The sequence below is a fragment of the Cricetulus griseus genome, chromosome 3, assembly GCF_003668045.3.
Source record: "Cricetulus griseus strain 17A/GY chromosome 3, alternate assembly CriGri-PICRH-1.0, whole genome shotgun sequence".
NCBI lineage: Eukaryota > Metazoa > Chordata > Mammalia > Rodentia > Cricetidae > Cricetulus > Cricetulus griseus.
In genome coordinates, this window is record NC_048596.1 from 30560305 (window position 1) to 30583882 (window position 23578).

The window sequence follows — 23578 nt, forward strand, 5'->3', positions numbered from 1 at the left end:
TTCTGTTAATTTTCTAGAAGGAATTTGCATTGACTGTGCTGAAAGGGTAGGGTAGATCAGAGCTTGGATGGGAAGGGTTGAGAGGGTCATCTACAAGGACGAGCAACAGTGCAGCACAGACTGGTTTAGTTCAGCTAATAGTCTGCCAAGTTTACATAGGAACAGGATTTGGTCCTGAGGAGATTTAAAGTTTTAACTAGGTCCTCCCCAAAATGATGTGACAGACTTTGATGATCCCACATGGAAGACCTCACCCTCCCTAGGTAGTGGATTGGGGGGTGGGATGGGGGATCAGTGGGGAAGATAGGAGGGAGAGGGAACTGGGATTAATATGTAAAATAAGATTGTTTCTAAATTAAATTTTAAAAAAGATGTCAAAATATAGTTATTCCAATGTAAAATGGTCTTATTCTTTGGGTATAAAGCTGCCTCGACTCCTTGCATTCCAGGTCTCCTTTTCCTATCCCCTAGCCTTTTGTCACAAAGTGTCAATAAAAGAAACACCTCCAACCTTGAAGGAACAAAAGAAATGGTTTATTCTGGGGCCAAATATGAGTGACTATGGCCCAAGAATACAGATTTGGGTTTTCCACATACCATGTTCTCATGAGTTGGCAATTTTGTTATTTTTGTTGCTGGGTACATCAGGTAGATGGATGATAACAAAACAGGAGAAATTGCTGTAGGCTTCAGATACTATCTGACAGCATTTTTAGTCCTTCAGTTGGTAGAAACTAGGTTCAGTTCTGCCATCCCACAGGATTTAACTAACAGTCACAAAGATGTTGGATCACGTACAGAGGATGGGAGTTATGCTAAAGATGCCCTAAGATAATTTGGCTCTGAACTTGTAACATTTTAACCTTTCACATCACTCAGTTGTTCAGGCTTTGTAGTCACAGCTGCTTTCCAGGAATTTTCATTCATGCAGATTAGAACATATCAGAACTCTTCTCTTACCACTGTCTTATGAAGCAGTCACAGTCAGTGCCTCCATAATATAACAATAAGTACTGCTGAGCCAACAAATTATGAACTGCACTGACACCATATACAGTTCTTATGTTTAATATGTTTTCATTCTAGTGATAAACACATGCTATCAAGAACAGATGTTATTTAATTACAGTTATAATAAGAGCACAAAGGGGCTGACTGTCTCTTAGAAGCAAGAGTCTATCTAGTATGCCCTAGGTTAAACTGACCAAGACTTTGCCCTAAAGAGAACCAAAAAGAATCATGATAGAATTTGACTTACTAGCTAGTGGTGGGAGTGAGGACAGCAGTTATTGGATGAATACTTTCAGGTCCCAGTGAATCATCAATTAAAATATCTTAAAGGTTGGGTAGGAAATAGAACAGAGAAAATGGTGTACATAGGAGAGCCTGGGAAAAGGAGTGGAACTGGGTGCAATCTGGTCAGATGAGACTGAAGAGAGGGAGAGAGCGGTTGTCTCCCTATCATGGCTGAGGCCCCCAAAGCCACATAAGTAAATAGAAGTGTGGGTTGACTTGAAGTGTTGGAATACTAAGCTCCTATTTGCAACATACTCTGGCTAGTTTTATGTCAACTTGAATAGTAGTTCTACCAAAGCTTAACTAACCTTGGAGGAAGTGTATACCCAGTCCCGAAGTGCTTGATATGGAAAAGTGGAAGTTCTTAGCAATACAGAACACCTAACACTGTCAACAACACTTCTGTATAACTGAGACTCCCCATGTACACTGGAGGTAAGAGGCAGCAAGACTCAGTCAGCACCTGTTCTTAATTCATTTTATTCTTTCAGAAATTTACATATGCATATAATATATTTTGATTAAATCTGTATTTCAATTCCTCCTCTCAAATTCCTCCCTCTGGTGGTTGAGGATGGCCCCCATAGACCCATATAATTGAATTCTTCGTCCTGGTTCTATCAGAAAGCACATTGTGCAAGCCATGATGAGCAAGCCAGTAAGCAGGACCCCTTCATGGCCTCTGCATTAGTTCCTTTCTCCAGGTTCCTGCCACGTTTGATTTCCTACCCTGCCTTCCTTCAATGATGGACTACATGTGGCAGTATAAATAAATAAAGCCTTTCCTCCCCAACTTGCTTTGTGTCATGGTGTTCGTCACAGCCATAGAAACTCTGATTAGGACACAAACCTCCTTGCTAGACATCAAACACACTTCTATGATCCCTTAAATTATGCAATCATTATCTGTAGATTCAGGAAATGTGTTTGCATTTTTCATACAGACATATTTGTTATAGCAAGCTGCCATGCAGGTGTTCAGCATCACTCTCTGCTTTGTTTTGCAGCGTTCCAACATTCCAGAGCCTTCCTGATGAAATCCTCAGCAAGCTGGCCGATGTCCTCGAGGAGGTAATTGTTTTGGTCCTTTGAACATCTTGAGATGGAACCCAGATCGGGAACCAGGCTGAGTTGCTTTCTTTCACAGCTCTGGTTTGACAAATGCATTTGACAAATGTTGAGAGACGTTGCCAGTTTGTCCCAAGCTCTGGGATGAGCTATAGATTTGACTACAAATTAAAAGCAGCTTAATACACCCAACATTAATACACAGCTAGACACAGCCATGTCAGTTATGGGGAGAAAAACATTTCATTGTGGTAAATATAATGTGATTGTGATGTCTATGAATGACTCGCTGGCACTTTTCTTCTTTACTTCAATTAATTGTAGTTGTTGCCATCCTAGGATAAAAAAGTTTACAAGAAGAATGAGCAGTTGGATCCATATATTCTAAGCATGTGTGTATTTTGCATATATTATTTCATGCATGAATGTGGATTGCCATGGACTTTTTTTGAGCCCATGGTGTTGAGGAAGATGAGAGACAGTGGATGTGTGGCTCCTCATGACCCACAGACACCCTGCTTAGAGAGGAAAGGAACTTCTTCCACTCACACAGAAGCTTGGCACTGGATTGACAGCATCCTGTTCCCTCGCTAACTGCAGGAGATCCAACTCCATGTTCTTGCACAGCTGAGTTCCCAGGTGTTGTAGGGTCTTTATTGACTATGGAGAAAACAATTTCAGGAGGAACCATGTACAAAAGCAAATACCTATAATCCCAGTGTTCAGGAGGCAGAAGCAGGAAGGGCAGTAGTTCAAAGTCATCCTTGGCTACATAGTGCTTTCCAGGCTAGACTGGGGTAAATAAGACCCTGTCTCTGAAAACCATAATAATAAAAGAAAGAGAAAGAGAGGAGTGGAGATATTGGGGTCATCTTTCCTTCTTGGCCTGTCAGCCATCAGTCCAAGAGGGGAAAATACAGAATGGGGGACAGAAAGCGTTATACATGGCCCATAAGCACAGAGGGAAGGAAGTCTCAGGAAGACAGACTTCAGTGAATCAGCTCAATGTTATTTCAGAGTATAAGGAATATATAGGATTGGGGAGCCTGGGAACAAACCCAAATTTGCATTAAGTGGCACCCTCCTATCACAAGGCTTAGCATGTTCAGTAGAGTCCTATAGCAGAGATCCTAGCACAGCTCTTCTTAGCAGAGATCTGTGCCCAGGGTCAAGCTAAAGATGAATCAGGCATCTGATTTAGAGACAGCTTTTAGATAAGGTCAGTCTTCCAGGCCCTGGCACATTCTTCAGATAAGGATAGGTAGGAAGCAGAAAGTCTTGCTGAGGATGGAGGAATTTTCCATATAGTCAAGCTTAGAGAAAGCTGCCAAGCTATGGCAGACTTCAGCCTCTAACCAGCCAGCAATGTATTCCAACAGAGAGCAAAGGAGAGAAAAGAGAGGACAATAGCATATACCCAGAGAAAGGCAAGGAGGCATATTTGGCCTTTGGGAGATTTGGATTGCATTTTTCAAAGGCTATAATCTATATATAAATATGAAAGATTATGTAACATGTTTTGATATGCTTATTTTTATCTAGATGATTTCTCTCATAAAAAAGATTATATGGTGGCTTATGAGTGCATTATACAAGTTTAAGAACAGTTGATTAAATAAAAACATTAAGTCAGAAGAGGTCAAAGAAATTCTTACTATAAACATGGGGAAAAAAGAGGTGAAGACATAAGTTTAGACAATAAATATGCTCCTTATCCATGTCTGTGACATTTTCTCAGAAAAATACAGATTGATAGATGAAAAAAAAAAGCAAGGTTAAACTCAAAGGCCACATTGTTTTGGACATGGTTTATCAGCAGCTTTAATACTCTGAAGCACTTTGGGGGGGAAAAAGAATAATCTATGTGCAGGCAACCCTCACTGTACTTTCTGTTAGTTGTATTAAAACAATTGACTTCCAGCTAGCAAAAGGCTTCAGTCATATCCTGGGACATAATGAGCTCTTTCCCTTTCTCACATCTCTTTAATTTTTCTGCCTTCCTTTCTATCTCAGTTTTAGAGGCTGAGATGTTCTCTGCAGGTAGTAGACATACATGTTTTGTTTCAAGTTGTAAAGATAAGAAATCTGTTCCATTTTGTTGATGAAACATAGATACATTGGTAGGAATCCTGGAACAGTACTGGCAGAAGCAAATCTGACCACTAAATGAGAATATCTTAGTTTATGTAGGAAATATGGGGGAAGTTGGTTTAAATCACTTCCAGGAAACAAGAATACATTCAAAATGCCTGGATGGATCTCAGGAAAATTATGAGTTTGAAGACAGTTTAGGAATAGTAAATTCATGGCTATCTAAGGCTACATTGTCAGGGGAGGAGGATATAAGCAATGAGTTCAGTAATTTGGAAGGTGATTCAAGCAGCCCAAGGGAAACCTGAGAAACAGACAACATAGTTAAGGGAAACATTGTATCACAGGTTGTTTGCTTATGTTTTCTGTTATTCAGTTAATCTTCATTGATTATCCCTCATAAGCCTTGAGATATAACACTTTTTAAAAAGGCATGGTCAGTTCCTCATAGAGTTTATTTTCTAGAAAGAGAGATCCCTAATAATCAATCAGTTATTCAGGCTTTTAGACTGAGATGGAAGCCATTGGATTGCTTTAAGAAAATCAATAGAGTTATTTGACTTACAGTTTTAACATGGTTCCCATAGCTACAAGGTTGAGCAAAGATGGGGGAATATTGGGGATGATTTTTAAAAGAAATGATGTTGGCTTTGTTGATTGTCATAGAAGAGATTGATAAGAAACGGCCGATACTGACTGAGAGAAAACCAGAAAGTTTACTGTTATTCTACATTATGGAAGAAGACAAACTGAGGATAGCTAGGTGAGTCAGTGATAATGGAAATGGAGAAGACTAGAGGAGGGGTACATTGGAATGAAGAGACAAGGAGCTGAGGAAGGAAGCATGTGGGGAAATAGAACTCTTGGGGCCGTTGGCAGATAGATGACTTGGAGCAGTGTTTGGCAAGGAGCTGGGTGTTATTCTGAGGGACCAAATGTGGGTGAAGACTAGGCAGAGTGTGGAAGCTGGTAGTAGCCCAGCATTACTATAATAGCATGTGTGGCTGTGTGGAGCATAATACTGAGGAAAAACCTCAAACAAATAAGCAAAAATAAAGAGGACAAAATGTCATTTATATAAAGTATAAGGATATCAAATATTTGCCTTAGTAATTATAAACAAAATGTCACAAATCAGATACATATGAGTTGTTTCCTGTAACATGAGGGAGGAGAAGAGATCTATGAAGAAAAAAGGAAAATGAATGAGTGCATGCATGAATGAATGACTCAGAGGACACAGAGTAAATCTCTTGATTTTTAAGAGTTCACCTCTAAGAAACAAAGCAAATTGTTTTGTCAGAAGCATTTTGTGCCTTAAAATTAGGAAGGTTCAAGGAAGAGTTCACAGAACTTGCATTTGAATTTTGTTTAAATGACAAAGATAGAAATAGAGAAGGGAAAACGGAGCTGGCTGGAGTCCAGGAAATACTGTGTTGTGGGAAATGGAATGCTGCACAGGAGGGTAGGCTTTCCATACATATGTAGGTGACTGAGTTGATGCAGTGTCTGGAGCTATGGAAATCCTGATGGGATATTTTGTTTCCTTGGTGATACAGAAAACAAGGTCATAAACAGAATGGGAGTTGGGTAGACAGATGAGGATGGTGGGAGAAAATGGAAGTTTAGAAATATGGTGAGATTACCAGGTCCCAACTTGATGCTTGGAATTTCTCATCTAAATTAAATAGCATAGAGAAAGATAAATTAATTAACTTAGAGACAAGGTCTTGCTTTATATCCCAGGCTGACCTTGAACTCATTATCTTTCTGCCTCAATCTCCAAAGTCCTGGGATTACAGGTGTGCACTATTAGGCATGCTACAAGTTGCTTTCTCCACTTTTAGTCTATCAATTTATCAATTTATCAGTCAACTAATCTATCTATCTATCTATCTATCTATCTATCTATCTATCTATCCTTTTTTCTTTTGAATGGATTCAGGTTCCACATAAGTACATAACTGGACTTAACCAAGACTGTTATGTTTTCAAGAGAAGATGACTGATTGAAGGGGCAGGAAAATGAGGACATATGCAAGAATGATTGGAATGTTTGATTCTGGAATTTGACTGAGCCAGGCCAGTGAGAAATCACAGGATAAGTGGGCTTAAGTCTCATGAGTTGAGGAATTTTTGGAGTTGGGTTATAAGAGTGGCTGAACTGTATAGGAGTTAAAAATATTTTTGTCTCTAGGTAAAGGCTGTATTGGAGAATCTGTGGTCCATTCATAAATTCTTAGTTTGAGGGTGATTGAAGTAAGCTGTCCTATGATTTATTGATCTCTTTCATGTGTGACCACAAAGTGAACCAGAGCATGGCTGCTCTTGACTGCTGTGTTCAAATATAAAAGATATTCATCACAAGAAGACTTGATGTATTTCTCTCTGGATGTGCTGACCTGCAACCTCTGTAAATGTAAAACTGCTTTTCCCAGTGGGCCTTTCAGCTTTTGCTTGTCTTTGTGGAATACAGTGAAGAGCTCTCTGAAGATATGTGCATATGTACATGTGTGGGTATACATTGTAGGGTGTGTCTGTGTTTCAGAGAAATCAAACTGAAACACAAATTCATGAGCCCCAAATCAACCTCTTTATAAAGTAAAACAAAGCTAAGAGTCTGTGAAATCTTTTAATCATTCTCTTTCTTCTCCACAGCTGTGAAATATTTGCTGTCTTATGTAACTATAGCCATGATGCTCTAAGGCAGACCACAAAATATTTCAGTGTTTTGTGCTGTATTTTCATTTTCATTCTTCTATTGTGTGTATGTGTGTACATTGCATGTACCAGTTCTTGTAGGTGTATGCATACCTGTCCATGTGCCTACGTGTACTATGGCAGCTAGAAATAAACATGGAATGCCTTCTTTACTCTTCACTTTAGTTTTTTTTTTTTTTTTTTTTTTTGAGACACAGTCTCCCACAGGACTGGAAGCAAATTAATTCAGTTATGATTGCTGGACACTGAGCTCCAGGGATCCTCCTGTCCCTACAAAGCCAGCACTAGGATTATAGGTGTGTGCAGCCATACCTGCCTTTTCCCTGGGGCCTCAGATCTGAAATCTAGTCCTCAAGCTTCCAGAGCAGGCACTTTACAACTGAGCCATCTCCTCACTCCCAGAGTCACATTTTCTAATCAAATGTTTTAGTGTATGTTTGGATGGAGTAACCACAGAGCAATGTCTGTCAAGGACAAATACAATCAGAACAGGTGATTTAGTCCTAACCATTTGTTTTTAGAATCTAAACATGAAGCAAATGTACCAAATACAAAGTAGATATATAAATATGCTACTCAGTGCAGACAAAATGCTTAGTTCAAGTTGAATAAACAAGAACAATGAGAAGTTTTATTGGAATAACCAATCAGATAAAATGAAACAAATCTGGAAGAACAAAAGCAATAGTATCATCACTTAACATCAGAGACAAATGTGCTCTCATAATAATTAAGCTTTCTACCAATACCTAGATGCTGAAAGAATCCCAAATTATTTCATAAGAAGTATTATTATAGCCAACAAGTAAGTTTACAGCTTTGTTTATTGGACAGATATTTATGGAACACCTGCTATGAGCCAGGAATTGCTCTAGGCTTTAGGGAATCCAGGCTCTCTTTCCTATAGCATATGTTCTAGTGAAGGATGCAGATAAGGAAGGAAGGCAAATAGCATCAAATGATAAGCCCACTGAAGTTATTGTTGAGAGAACAACCTCAGTCACACATACTCTGTCCAGATGCCTTTCACTTTGATAAACCCTGAGTCCAAATTTAAAATATGTATGGAAGCAGTTTAGGTTCAAAATTAATTCAGCTTGACATTAGGAAGGGAAAGTAAGATTGAAACCAAGGTTTAATGAAAGATAATACGGTTGCCCCAGAGAGAGGGAAGCATGGTCTTAGCATAGAAATTAGTTTACTGTTTTAATTGGGGAGAAAAATTGTGAGAGAGGCTTCAGAAAATTTAACAAGATCATGTCATAGTGGGTTTATAATTGAAATTTCAGATCAAAAGGGTAGACAGTAGGAGTCCCAAAGGACTAGCATGGCCACACATCCCAATATCCCAGTTAGAGGGATGGATACTTGTGCAAAGCAGAGAAAGGAAATTTAATAATGCACATACTACAAGAACAGATAAAAGGGATCTGATGATGTTAACATCACTTTGTGGGTACTGACATGGAGCTTTAGGGTTAAGCAGAAAAAGAGATGGACCATGGTGCAAAAGGTGTGCTTAAGTAAGCCAAGGCATGGTTGATCATTGTCTTAGTTCTGGTTCTGCATGATGGGCTAAGAAGTCCTGATTTCTTAAGGGCAGGAGCAGGCTCTCAGAGTATTCTCATGTTTCAGAGTGTAGCTTCTACATCACAGATTATGGTCCCTATGGGTGGGGGAGGTGTGTCTCAACCAAGTGCTGTTACTTCAAAATGAATACAGGTTTAGGGCAATGACCTCCTCTGGGGAATCTGGTACAGGACACTGTAAAAAACAAAAACAAAAACAAAAACAAAACAAAAAACTTTCTTTTCCAGTAGGGTGTTTAAGTTATGTCTGGCGCAGTGAGACTAGAGGGGAAGCAAGGTAGGTGAAGCACCCACAGTTGTCAATGGACATTCCCAGAGTGAGTGGCATCCTATTTGCAGAGGTAAGCAGTAGGAGTCATAGTGGGCAAAGGATGCCCAGCAAAGGCAGATGTGCTAGGCTCTCCTGCTGTTGGTTCTTACTTTGCTAAGTGCCTATTGTGAGCATGGTGACAAGGAGTTTGCTTCCACTCTGAGCACAGGGAGAAACAATATGCATGGTAACTAATAAAGTGATATCATGTATGTATTTATTTATTTATTTGTTTGTTTGTTTGTTTGTTTTGAGATAGAGTTTCTTGTAGCTCAAGGCAGCTTGAAGCTTCTGATTCACCACACCTCCACTTCTAGAGTCCTGGAATACACCTCCATGTACTTTGGATGCAGTGCTGGGGTTAGCATGCATGTCCTCTTGCACAAACCAACATCCTAGCTACTGAGTTACCCAGTAACTGGGTAATGACCAGTTACCAGTCTCTGGGTAATGACATAATCATTTCTTTTTAGGATTTATGAGAAAAATAAATTATAGGGGATCATTCCAATTAAATGGCTATTGGCTTTTAATGACTATGAGACACATTACAAAGAAAAGTGACTGCTAAACTTGCCAAGGAACAGGATGGTCCTTTAAGGTTCCTGCTTTATAGAAAAGTCAGCCAGACATTCTGGCCCTATAGGCTGAAGATGGATACCCCAACCTTACAGAGGAATTTTGGGTGACTGTCCAGGCAGCAAGATGTCTCTGTCAATTCTAGAGTCACTTTTGTTCGTAATTTGTTATAGTGGGAAATTACCAATACAGAGTCAGGTAGAAATATAAGGGTATTTAATAGGGAGAAGCCTTACTTACGGAGTGACCTAGCCAGCTGGTGGTAGCAGTCTGTACAGCAAGAAGCAAAGAGAAACCGAAAGCGCAAATGCAGTCACACTACGTCACTCTGACCACACCCTCACAAGCATGGTCAGGCACACCTGTAGCTAGCCCCTAAGAAGTTGTGGCTACAGCTTCCCCTACAATTTGTTTGTCCAGTTTGGACAGAATGCTGCCAGGCAGTCCAGGTAAGAGTATTCTTGTCCAAATGGCTATCATTGCCAAATTAAAGGCAATCTCCATAACAAGTTTATTTAATGCTCATCTTCCTCTCTGATGTAGTTGATGCTACCAGGAATAGATATTTCTCATAGTCATTAAAACTCTTAAGTTAACAAACCATTTTAAATGCCAGAATCTGTAGGTCTTTAAAAGGTTTTAAAGAATACCTATCCTTCTAAAATATATCTCTGTATATCTAGAAAACCTACCTAAGTTTGACTATTATAGCTACCTATTAATCTATATTTTTAAATTACACATTACATTTCAAATGAGCTGTATAAGCACAGCACCTAAACAAGAGTAGAAATATACATATAACAAAATTGACCTTAAATTTTTATCAATAAACCAAAATCTATACCAATGTATTTATTTCTATATAATATCTATCCCTTTTTTTCTTTAAAAAGAGATTGACTGTGACCATTAACCATTGGGGACTCTGTACTGTTGAGTCTGTACCTTTGCCTAAGACTGAACTGGACACATTTGAACCTGAATAACGATTGTTCTAATTTGTGTCCTGGGTAGTGCAATTATTTATGTTTTCATATATTGTATATATGTGTGAGTGTTGCACTGACAAGGCCCAGACACAGAACTGCTCTTTTCTCTGATTTTTAAAAGGGACATAATGAGGAATAAAAAGAGGCAAAAGAAAAGACAAAAGAAGGAAAAGTGAAGATTATTCAATTTACCGTGGCTTGATCATCTGTTAGGAGGCTCCCCTCTTATTATTCAGTCTAGAGACTCCCTTGGATGGAGGGTTCCAATAGATGCACCCTTCCTGGTTGTTAACTTAAGCTTATTACAGATATAGGGTTTTGTGTTTTTACTCTGTGATTTCTTGCCTGGACATTTTTGCAGAGTCCATTGCCTTCTCTGTGGCTGTGAATAAACACAGGGAAGCATCCTGCCTTTGTTGATTACTGAAGGACTACAAATCTTTCTCTTTTTCTCTCTCATGTTTTTAGATTTATTTGTATCTTATTTTATGCGTGTGCAAGCATGTCTGTTTTTGTACCATGTACATGAACAAGCCATGGAGGCAAGAAAGGAGGTGGGGGCTCATATCACCTGAAGCTGGAGTTAGGGATTGTTGTGAACTGCCATGTGCATGCTGGGAACCCAACCTGGTCCTCTAGAAGAGCAGCAATTGCTCTTAACTGCTGAGCCATCTCTCCATGGCTTCTATCATTCCAAACAGCCTTGAGCTGTTCCAGAAAGCAACTGATCAACTAGTCAGGGACTTTATGAGTTCTCTTTGAAAACTCTGACTATCATAAATAACTAACATTTTCTTTCTTTTTTTAAGCTTTGGCTCTTGCTATTTGAAGCCAAGCTTGAGGAAGTTTAGAGAGCCTGCTCTTTCTCAATGTCTTTGGCCTATAGTACTCTGAAAAGTATGATTTGGCTGCCTCTGATTTCTTCTGTATTTTCCATTTTATGAAGCACACCATTGATTTTGAAATGGAAAGATGTAGAAGGTGTGTGTGTGTGTGTGTGTGTGTGTGTGTGTGTGCGCGCGTGCATGTGAGTGTGTGTTTGTGTGTATGCTTAAAAGGCCCAGACTGAATCTTTTGTTTGTAACACCATTTCTTATATAGATAAATAAATATAGAATGGGAGAAATGTGTAAATCATTGGTATGATCAGGGACTGGGTTTCAAATTGTAGTGATGTCTGTACAACATTTGAATAGACAAAAAGCCATAGCATTGTACACCTTAAATGGGTAAATTTTATGATTGGAGTTCATATCAAGTAAACCATTTAAAGGATGGAACTTTATTCCAATTGTGATAACTTCAGTCAAAGAAAGACTTGGTCTTACTTGGCAAGCTACACTAACCCTGGGATGGTTAAGTGTAGTTCAGAATGTTAAAGTATTAACAGAAGTCATGTTTTCTGGAAAAACGCCAAGGAGAGGAGAGTTTTGTTGGGATGTTGTCAATACTTGTACATTGACTTGATGCTTAAACAATAGTGCCATTTCAGCACCAGTCTGACGTTTTGTGTGATTCCAGTCTGAACAAAGGTCTTTCTGGCTCTAAGTACTGGTTTTAAATACCGTTAGATAGGAGAGACAAACTCTTGACTGTTCCTTTTGAGAGATCTCTACTCTTATGAAGATTTGACCCTCGGCTTAAAAAATATTTTAAAGCAAGTTCTAGATGCTATTACTTTTTACTGGGTATCTGTAAGCAGTTGATTAAAAACAAACAAAACCCAGCATGAATGGTTTCCACACTATGGCATTCACTCTGCACCAGGTGAAGAGCACCTGTTCAGTTCTACCCCAGGTAAATGCTCTCTTATTCCATTTTCAATTTACACATGGGGGACTGAAGCTAAGAAGGCACAGCTACACAATTGGGGAGCTACTGTAATAATCTGACACTTGAAACAATGGCTTTTGAGAACTCATTTACAGTAACATCTTACAAACTTGTGTGATACATGAAAAAGCAATAAAAAGGGGGATAGTTCTTCTGAACAACTTTACAGAAATTTTTTCTTGAAGTAATTTGTTTTCCCAGTCATAGTTTTACATGTGTTATCACAGGGATCCATTTTAAGCCTTCTACAAGTTTTGACACATGTCATTTTGTGCCATTTTATCACTGGAATATGCATGCTTAGCCCCAGGCTACTTGTGATTCATTAAAAAGTGTCTGCACACTGGAAGTAAAATGCCAAACTGCAATAAATCAGCTTTCTAGAAATCACTCTAGAAAGTCCTTGAAATCATTGCCAGAGATGAGCATACTAGCCCACTTGGAGCTTGTGATTTGTTGTCATTTGTGTGGCTTGAAAATTACAGGTTTGTGTGAAATGGAAATTGATGGCCTCACTGAATTCAGCTTGTGAGATCTGTTCACAGAGGTCCTTTGGCAGTCAGCACCTAAGCAGACCACCATCAACTCTGAGCAACTCTTCAAGGGACCAGAGATAAACACCGATAAACTGCCCTGATAAAAAACAAAGTGACCTAGGATCTTTATCTACTTATTATTTTTTTTAATTGGAGGCCTCGTGTACCTTTGAAAAAAAGCCTAGCTCCAGGGTGTGTGCATAGGGACTATCCACAAATCAATGAATAGAGGCTTAATTTTTCTGACAAACAGGAGTATAAAGAATAAAAAAAAAACATTTTGGCTTTTAGTTTTAGCCTTAGGATACAAAGCCTGTCTATTCTATACAGTTTTATCAAGCAGCTTCTTGAGAAGGGATAACCCAGGCCTCCAGCCCCAGGCCTCAGGGACCTCTGGCTACTCAGTGCACTTCTGAGTGTCTGCCAGGGGCAGCATACTATCTCCCTGTGGAGAAGAAGCCCTGCAGAGGTGTAGGCCAGAGGGCACAGGCTGCTCCTACAGACACAGTTGCAGCAAGGGTAGGCAGAATTTCAATCAGAATGTTCATCAGATGTCAGTCAGTGTTAATGAGGAGCAAACTGTGACCAGACCAGCCGAGGCCTTAGGGACAGACAGTGTGAAAGACAGAAGTTGCTTCTGTGAGCCTTGTGTTCTCCCAATTACTACAAGATTATATAAATGAGCTTCTCTTAGCTCTCTGGGAAATGAGTGCTACTATTCTTTTTATTGCTTCCCCTTCAGATTATTGCTTTAATCCGTGTAACCTGGCTCGTCTTGTAAATAGACTAGTGTAACACTGCCTGGCTGGTTCTCTCTACTCTCTATGATGTTATGTAAATCAGTATGCAATACAATCACTAGGGATTGCAGGGAGCAGAAGGCTCTCTCCAACTCCTCTTCCCTACTCCAAAGACATTTCTAAAAAGCCTGTTGAATCTTTTATTTCTCTTTTACAGAAGCTTAGTGTGACTATCGCTACTGCATTTTTTTTTGCCCACATAATTCACTTATGCAGTTTATGCTGTAATGCCACATGCTTCCTCCTGCTTTGTTTTGAAGTTGTCTGGCCCCCGGTTTTCTGCAAGCATCTTAAGGATAGGTTATCTCTCACCGTGTATCCAGTTTCCAGAAGAGCGAGGACGTGCACAGAATTATGCCTGACATCATCAGCTCATTGCAAACTGTTGAACAAATAGGTTTTCAACAAAGGTGTGCTCTAGGACTGACCCAGTGAATGAAACAAAAGGCCTCTTTCCCATTCCGAGGGTTCATTCCCTTTAGAATGCACAAGAAGAGAGGGAAGCATGCCCTCTAAAACCCAAGCGTTCATCTGACACACATTACACGGTGTGTCATAGAGGCTACTGGTAGAGCAGCTCCATGGTCCCCAAAGCCAGAGGAAAACAGAGAGGATATGGGAACCAGTACTGAAGGTCACCGGGAAGTAATAGGTCTCATTTTTCTGCCCTCAACTTTCTCTTCCGTGGATCCCAGGGAAACACAACAGGTAAACATTTGGAATGATATATTAAAGAACACAAGTACCTTGTGAGGGAGACTACTTTCCAGTGAAAACATCTGGACGGGGAGGAGTAGGCTACTAATCATGGAAGAGAGTGGGGACGTTGGGTAGCCATCCTCTTGTATGTAGGAAAGAACTGCCAACAAAATCAGGAGGACTTTTCTAATATTCTTTTCCATTCCACTTAGTTTCTCATCCACAGAATCAGGATGTTGTCCAGAATATATGGCTCTGTGTAAATTGCATATTATTATATTCCATGAGTACCTCCTTGTACAGCATAAACACTGGGATCTGAGTCTTGGTGGTGCTCAACCACCATGACACCATTCATAAGTCACTTGGTCTTATAAAAGTTACTCACATTCTCTCAGTTGTACCAGGCTTTTTCTTTTGGACTACCAACCGGCACCCGAATCATGACACAGAGACTTATTAGTTTTGAATGCTCAGCCTAGCTCAGACACATTTATGGCTAGTTTTTCTTTTAACTTATTCTGTTTCTCTTTATCTACCCTTTGCCTTGAGCCTTATTACCTTTCTTACTTCTGTACATCTTTCTTTCACTGCTTCTCTATGTCTTTCTGACTGGTGTCTGCCAGGCTTCTTGACCCAGGTGTTCTCTCCTTCTGTCATTCCTCTCGAGCCTAAGTTTCTCCTCCTTTTTATTCTCTCTGCATGCAAGCTCCACCCATACCTCTCCTGCCTAACCATTGGCTGCTTAGCTTTTAATTAGACCAATTAGGTACCTTAGGCAGGCAAGGTAAAACAAATGAAACACATCTTTACATAATTAAACACACATCCTTACATTGTTAAACAAATACAGCATAAACAAAAGTGACACACCTTTTCACAGTTAAAGTAATATTCTGCAGCATAAACAAATGTAACACATCTTTGCCTAGTTAAAATAGTATTCCACAACACCCAGTCACACCTGGCTCTTCTAGAATGCAGTGATAACAACAGTACCTACTTCTTGGAACTGTTTTTAATCTTTTTAAGCAAAAATTTTCCTCTGTTAAGATACTTCATTTTTTATTAAAGAGTAGCTTCAGTTTAATAGAAAAATTGAACAAGGTGTAGGGAATTTCAATATTCCTTCTCTATAGATAATTTCCCTGCTAACATACAGTATTTGGTAAGGTACCTTTACTATAATTGATGGGCCAATATTGAAGTATTAACATAAGTCCATTGTTTACATTAGAGCTCCTTCTATGAATTATTTACCTCTGTAGATTTCTACCAAGCATATTGTGTGCCCACCATCAATGTAGTATAAAACCCCACTTCTCTCTATCCTGCCATCCTTTCTTCTCTCTTAGCAATGTTACTGAAGTAAACACTTTCTAATTTCAAATTCTACGCATTCATGTTATCTTAGAATTTTTTTTTGGTGGGGTTGTTGAGACAGGGTTTCTTCATGGCTATGTAGGCTGCCCTGGAACTAGCTCTTGTAGACTGGGCTTGTCTCAAACTCACAGAGATCTGCCTGCCTCTGCCTCCTTCATGCTGGGATTAAAGGTGTGTGCCACCTTTAATGCCTGGTTTATCTTAGAGTTTTTAAAAATATTTTTATATTTAGATTATTTCTTACAAACTTACTGTAATCACTTGTTCAAGGAGTTAAGTTTGGAATGATTTACAAAGGAGATCATGTCATCTGTGAATAGATATTTTGTTGTCTTCCTTATCCACCTGGACCCCTTACTTCCTCCTCACTCCACTCTTCCCTATACTTCTCTTCCGTTTTTCTCCTTATGCCATCACTTAAGCCTTGAAGTATAATAGTCAGTATCAGTGGAAAGGTGTGAAAAGAATGCCTTTGTTCTGTAGCCTGAGTGGAAAGTTCTAGTTTCTCACTATTTGGTAGATGTTAAGTCTAAGTTTCATTTCTTTCTCATTTCTATTACTCTTACATCAATGAAAGTTTTTTTTAATTACAAGTAGACGTCTTATCCCCAACTATTGATATAATCTTATGGTTTTTTTTTCTTGTGCTTGTTGATATGGTGGGTTCTGGTAATTGGTTTTAGAATGTTAAACAAGACTTTCATATCTGGGATTAAACCCTACTTGGTCATTTCTTTTCTCAAGGTTATGTGGGCTTTTTCTATTTCTATTTTCTAACAGTCTTTTTTTTATTTCCTACTTTTGGATCTTCTTTTCTTTCTGCTCTTTCTGCATCCAAGATTTTTTGAAACACAGTTTTTTTAAATATATATGCATGGCTTAGTTTTAAATTGCATTTACAGATAAAGAAAACCTTTTGATCCAAATAGTAGTAATGAAACCAGTGTTCCTTTACCATAAGCTTCACATGCATTTTCTACTCAAAGGTCAGGGAAAGGATGCACATCACACTTTAGACATTAGGACAAGGGACAGAACAGGTGTCATCTTCCTGCCACACAACCAGTGCAGAGCTAAAATGAGCTAGGGCTGATCCTGACCACTCCCAGAATCCCTTCTCCTACTCTTAAAATTAGGCCAAGAGTGTTTGTTATAGAAGGTATCCACTGATTATCCCAGAACAGCATTAGAAAAGGACAAGGAAACCATACTCTGTTTTTCTGAATGTATAGCAGTGGATGAACTCTATCTCCCAAAGGCTCATGGCTGAAACTTCCTATTGGCATTTGTATAAAACCAGGATCTCCATACCCAGCATCATCTGCTGAGCTGTCAGGTCCAGGGTGTTGGGAACTTTTATCTCTTAATTTCCATTATAGATTTCAACTCCTCCAGGTTTTTCCACAGGCAGGTATGGTGCCTAATCAGTCTGAGCTTCAGCAGCTTTTGGGGTGTCATTTTTATATGAAGACTTTGCTTTCTGTCCTGAATTTGCTTTCACCAGCAGGTAACTTGTTTTCTGCAATACACAAGCATTCAAGGCTCCTCCAGCTGGTGCAAGGAGCCCATCCAACAGCATGTGGAGTCTGGTTGTGTCTTTTATCACCTTGTGAATTCTCTGTTTGCTTCATTTAGCACATCAGAGATAAGATCATCTCTTGCTCTGAGGGCTTGAGTCTTGCTCAATTCATCAAATTGGACATTTGAGCTTTCTCCTAACACTGTCTCCTCTTCTTCCTTCTCATAATGTCCCATAATTCTCAGTCTTTGGGTTCCCACAAGATGATGGTTCTCATCTGTCTCTTCTGCCTTCTCATTGGCTTCTTGCTCAAGGAAATCCATCACTTGCCTAGTTTGCTTTAGCATGTCAACATCACTGAGCATCACATTGAAAGTGACACTGGAACCTTTCGGTCTAGGCATAAATGGCAGCATAGTAAATCGGAAAGGGAAAGTGCATCTTGGAATTTGACAGGTTTTGTCTTAGTTTCATTTGTTCTAAACAATTCACTTCTGTTGAGACTTCTAAAAGCCAAACGTTATCAAGCAATGTGTGGTTTTAGCTACATCTCTGTTATTGATTTCTAATCTAATTCAGTGCTGCCTTGAGCACAAACTTTGGTGAATCCTATTCCTTTCAATTTGGTTAAGTGTTTTTTGTTGTTGTTTTTGTTGTTGTTGTTAATGACATAGAATGTGGTTTACACTGAGGGATGCTTCACATAGGCTTTTGGAGAATGTACTATTCTGCTGGTGAATGACATATTACATAAATGTGAAATGGATCTAATTAAATGGTGGTGTGTTTAGTTCAACTATCCCCTTCCTGCTGGATCTCTTACCAACCGAAGAATAGTGAAATGTCCAACCTGAATAATGCATTATTCTATGTCTTCTGGTAGTTGTTTCCATTAGTTTGCCTCATGTATTTTGATATTATATTACTAGACTTACATTCATTGCAGACTCATGGTCTTCTATAATCCTTCTATGACTCTATAATTCCCCTCTGTATTTCTGATGGTGAAAGTCTGCTCAAAATAGAATTGATATAGCTACTTCTTTTTTTTGGGGGGGGTAGATGTTATCATGCCTCTTTTTCATTAAGGATTTAATTTCTTCTTTGTACTGAGGATTGAACCAGGGCCTTCATTGCACATGCTAGGCAAATACTCTGTTACAGAATTACAGCATACTGCTCTATTATTTTGTGTTGAGAAAGGGTCTTGTAATTTGTCCAGCACAGCCTTGAACTCATGGTCCTCAGATTTCTGAGTACTGGGGTTTAACACTATACCAGGTTAATCCCTTAACTTTTAACTAATCTGTGTCTTTTTATTTAAAGTAGGTTTCTTGTATTTAGTTTTTAAAGTCTCTTCATAAAATATTTGGTTTTTTGTTCAGTGTGGGTATTGAGCTCAGGACTTCCCATGTGTCAGGCAAACATTCTATTCTTGAACTACACTTCCAGCTTTTGTATTCATATTTTCAATCCATTTGATGTCATATATCTAGACAAGGAGGTTTTGCTATTTTATTTTATTTTATTGTTTTTGATTTGGTATTCTCTCTGCTTACCAGAACTCTGGTTTTATATGTGTCATTAGTTATGGAATACTCAGCATTTTTACTTCAAATATTACTTTTATTTTTTTCACCTGAGATTCTCATTGCATAAAAGTTCAACATTATATAATTATGTCTCAACCTTGGAAATTCTGTCCTATATTTTGTTGTTGCTGTTGATCTTTTATTTGTTCTTTAAAGTTCAGTGTTGAGAGTTCCTTTAATTTCACTTTGTTTTGTGGGGTTAGGGGACAATCTCTCTCTTTATATTTCAAGCTGACTTTGAATTCATGGCAATCAGCTTCCTGTGTGTTGTGATTATAGGCACTGGCCACAGTGATTTGTTTACATTGTATAATTTACCTGTCATTTGCTCATGTTTTGTTAATGCTATCTGTTTGTTTTCTTAAGACAAGTCTTGCTATATGGCCTACAGCTGGCCTGAAACTCACGAGTCTCTGGCTTTAGCCTCCAGAAGGCTGGAATTAAAATACATTTTTATTGAAAATTAAATACCTCCAGGTGGTGGTGGCACACATCTTTAATCCCAGCACTTTAGAGGCAGAGGCAGTCGGATCTCTATTTGTTCCAGGCCAGCGTGTCATAGTCTACAGAGTTCCAGGACAGCCAAAGCTACACAGAGAAACCTTGTCTCAGAAAAACAAACAAACAAACAAACAAAATAAATAAATAAATAAATAAATAAAGTTAAGTATGATGTACTATGTAAGGAATGGAGCTAGAAAAGCCTTTGGTAGAAGGATTTATGTTTGTCTGAGTAAGATTTAGGCCATGATTACTCTTAACTGTAGTCAGGTGTCAGAGGCTGAGACTTCCTCTAGTTTTCTTGTTTCTGTTCCCTCTTTTAACATAGTTTTCCTCAGAAACTATTTACTCAATTTACGATAAGAGTGTCACTCTTTAGCTTTGACTGATCTGGGATTTACTATGTAGCTCAGACTGGCCTCAAACCAACACAATAATCCCTTTCTTCAGCCTCCCAAGTTCTGGGATTACCTGTATGACACATCATGGTTAACTACAAATATTCTTAAAAATAGATACTAATAATGACTGACCTGGCAAGATAAGCCCACTGATGAAAAAGTCACATGGATGTTATAAGAGTAACCAACTACTTTCTGATTAGCTTTAAGGCTAGCTCCACAAGATGGAACCTAACTAGGCCAAAACCCCTGGCTATCTAATTCATGGGGGAGAAACTAATGCTATCTTAAATGGGAATAAAAATAAATTTCCCCCTAAATTCTTACCTTTATACCTATAAGATTAAAACAGAGACTCAAACTAGGCAATGTGTAAAGAATAAGAGACTGCAGAGTGCTTCATTCTAAATGGAATAATATATATCACACTCTTTCTCTCAAGAATTAGGGACAATTATGGAAGAGGGGGCAGGAAGATTGTAAGAGCCAGAGGTAGTAGACATCTGAACAAAATTTGTTGTATTTGTTGGGCATGTCAGGACTGTGGGACTGTGGCATACATGAACTCACAGTGGTTGTTACTACATGTTCAAGTCCTATAAGATTAAACCAGCCAAAATCCCAGCATAGAATAGGGAAGAGCTCACGAAACCGCATCCACCACTTAACTGAAGGTGGGGGTTTAAATGAGTTCTCTAGACCCAAGACAAATGATATATAGGTGTTTATTAAGGAAGGACTTAACGCAGATAAAAGTCAATAATCACCGAGGTATTCCTGCTCCAGAAGATGCAGTCTCTGCTCTTTCAATGGTCTCCACAACAGAAGAGAGCATATGTCTCCTTCTCCTCTCTTTAATGGGTCTCATTTGCACCTAAAACCAGGTCCAAAGGGTGTGACCACTACTACAAGTTCACTGCAAGGCAAGATGTCACTACACTTAACTGAGCAGTTATTTGTAGTTCATGGATGCCAGTAGAATGAATTTTCTTCAGGGATGTGTTCTGGGAGAGGTTCCATCCTCAGTAGATGGTTCTACACCCATGTCCATAAAGGTAGCACTAAGGTCCTTGATGTGGGAAGGGGAATATGGTGAAAGGAGAAGGACATGTCTTAGTTACTCTCTTATTGCCATGAGAGACGCCATGACCAAGGCAACTTCTAAAAGAAGGTATTTGATTTGAAGGTATTTGAGAGCTTGCTTACAACTTCCAAGTGTGAGTCCATGAACATCATGGTGGGAAAGCAAGGCGGCAGCAGCCATGCACTAGAGCAATAACTGAGAGCTTAGAGCTTGTCTAAGTTGGAGGCAGAGAGACAGGAGGGGGATGAGGGAGAGAGAGAGGGAGAGGGGGAGGGAGAAGAAGAGAGTGAAAGAGAACTAGAAAGAGTGAGACAGAGAACAAGACACACACACACACACACACACACACACACACACAAACACACACACACACACACAGAGAGAGAGAGAGAGAGAGAGAGAGAGAGAGAATTGTGCTAATTATGAGCTTTTGAAACCTCAAAACCCATTCCCAGTGATTTAACCACCCCTCCCCCACCACTTGAACAATATCACACTTCCTAATCCTTCTGGAAACAGTTCTACCAAGTAGAGACCAAGAATTCAATTATATGGGCCTATAGGGGCCATTCTCATCCACCAGAGGGAGGAATTTGAGAGGAGAAATTGAAGTATAGATTTAATCAAAACATGTTATATGCATGTATAAAATTGTGAAACAATAAAAACGATTAAGATCAGTACTGAGTCTTGCTGCCTCCTCTTACCTCCAGTGTACATGAGGAATCTCAGTTATACAGGAGTGTTGTTGACAGTGTTAGGTGTTCTGTATTGCTGGGACTCAGTCTTTACTGAGCTGCTGCTGGATACTCCCCTTTTCCCATATCAAGCACTTTGGGACTGGGTATACACTTCCTCCTAGGTTAGTTAAGTTTTCATAGAACTACTACTCCTGTTAGACTTTGCTAAAAAAAATATTCCTAAGGAGAACAAGAAAGCTATGAATATCTTATACAAAGGTAGATAAGGACTCGTTTTAGCATCATGATGAGAATGTAGTAGAGTTCTTATGATAAAACTCAATACAGTGAAACTTGGCCCACGATGTGGTTTTCTCTTCTGCCTTTAAGGCCACCCTTTTCTCTGTGACCATATTGTTCTGCTGGAACTTAGGGAATGTTACTCACTGTTGAGTTGCTGTTTTTCTCTACAGATTTCCTCCTCTTATTACAATGATAAGTGTAACAGCATCCAACCTTTTTTTGATTATAAATGTAATGACCATATGAATGAATGACTTCAGAACAGTGTATGGCATAAAATGAGAAAATGTTTTTCATTCTTACTATTTCGTTGAAAAATGGTCTCTAATCATAATGACTTAACATAGTACAGGTATCACAATATTAATACAGTTCTCTGAGAATGTTGCAAAGTATTTCCAGGACTATAGGAATATTTGCTGTCTTCAAATGTCTGCATTTTGAGTTACAGATGGCTGTTATATGGGAACACATTTGAGCTGTAAAGTGGACCAGTTACCTGCAATAGGAAGGGATAGTGAGGAACATGACAGACAACAATAGAAATTGGGATCAAGGTAGTGTGAGTTTGGGAATAGAAGAGATGATGAATCGGATAATAGCCTCTTTAGATATTTGACCCCATGCAGAACTGATTCAACCAGCTCTGTCTTTTGTATTCAGGATGCTACATTCTGATGAGCATTGCTATTTGTGCCATCAGATACCACCGAACAGTTTATTCCAAGCAAGGCTGCCCTTTGGCTCATAGCTGTCACTACAGGTTAAAGCAAAGTTGTCACAGACGTTTGGTCTGCCCAACCTCTTTGCTCAGACAGAGCATCACCACCCTGATTACTGAGGGCTTGCTTGCTTTGTGTGCTAATGAGTTTTTCAGGGGTTCATGATTGTTGCAGCCTCGGAAAAGCAATAGGAGAACATTTCTTTGAATCTGCTGCTTGCGACCATATTACCTCACAAGTGAGTGATTACTTTGGCCCAGGTCCCCTGAGTACTCTTTGCTTGACATTGCTTTTCACCAAGTACCACTTCTAAGAGGCTCACTTTTTTTCTTGCTACCAGGACTCCATGGCCAGCAATACTAACTCACCTACTTAAAATTATTTTTTATTATTATTGTGTATGTTGGCTGGCTAGGGTAGAGCTGGGTTTCCTTCTGCCTAACCATGGGTTTTGGATATTGGGTCAATAGGCTTGCATAGCAAGTACTTTTTCCACTGAGATACCTTATTCACCTTCTGGTGCTAACATTGGCACATGGTTCTATTTGAGTAATTTCATATCTATAAACTTGGAAGGATAAGACTTGCTGCACACAGATGGTTGGACCTTAACTATACTATGACCATTGAATTAATTCTAGATCTATACCTTGGTTCCAGTAGATTATGTAAGTCACTAAGGAAGATTGTTCAGATAGGGATCACTAAATATTATCTCTCTCAGAATGATTGAAACATCTGGGAAATGTTAAACAGTAGCTGTACCATTGCAGGTCAGAACCTGGGTTTGCAGCAGTGACCTGCCCCTCAACACACACACCAACTGCAAGTCGGTTGTGCAAGAAGACCCATTGGAAGTGTTATTGCCACACCCGGGAG

At 39.2% G+C, this 23578-nt stretch overlaps 1 protein-coding gene across 2 annotated transcripts in view; it reads left to right on the forward strand.

Annotated features, from left to right (window-relative positions):
* Nucleotides 1-23578, forward strand: part of Prkg1 (protein kinase cGMP-dependent 1) — a 1162521-nt gene that overhangs the window by 853004 nt on the left and 285939 nt on the right. For both annotated transcript variants that reach the window (XM_027406413.2, XM_027406412.2), the window contains exon 5: nucleotides 2304-2367. In XM_027406413.2, the coding sequence (XP_027262214.1) occupies nucleotides 2304-2367 (64 nt within the window). The remainder of the gene's footprint in view (nucleotides 1-2303; nucleotides 2368-23578) is intronic.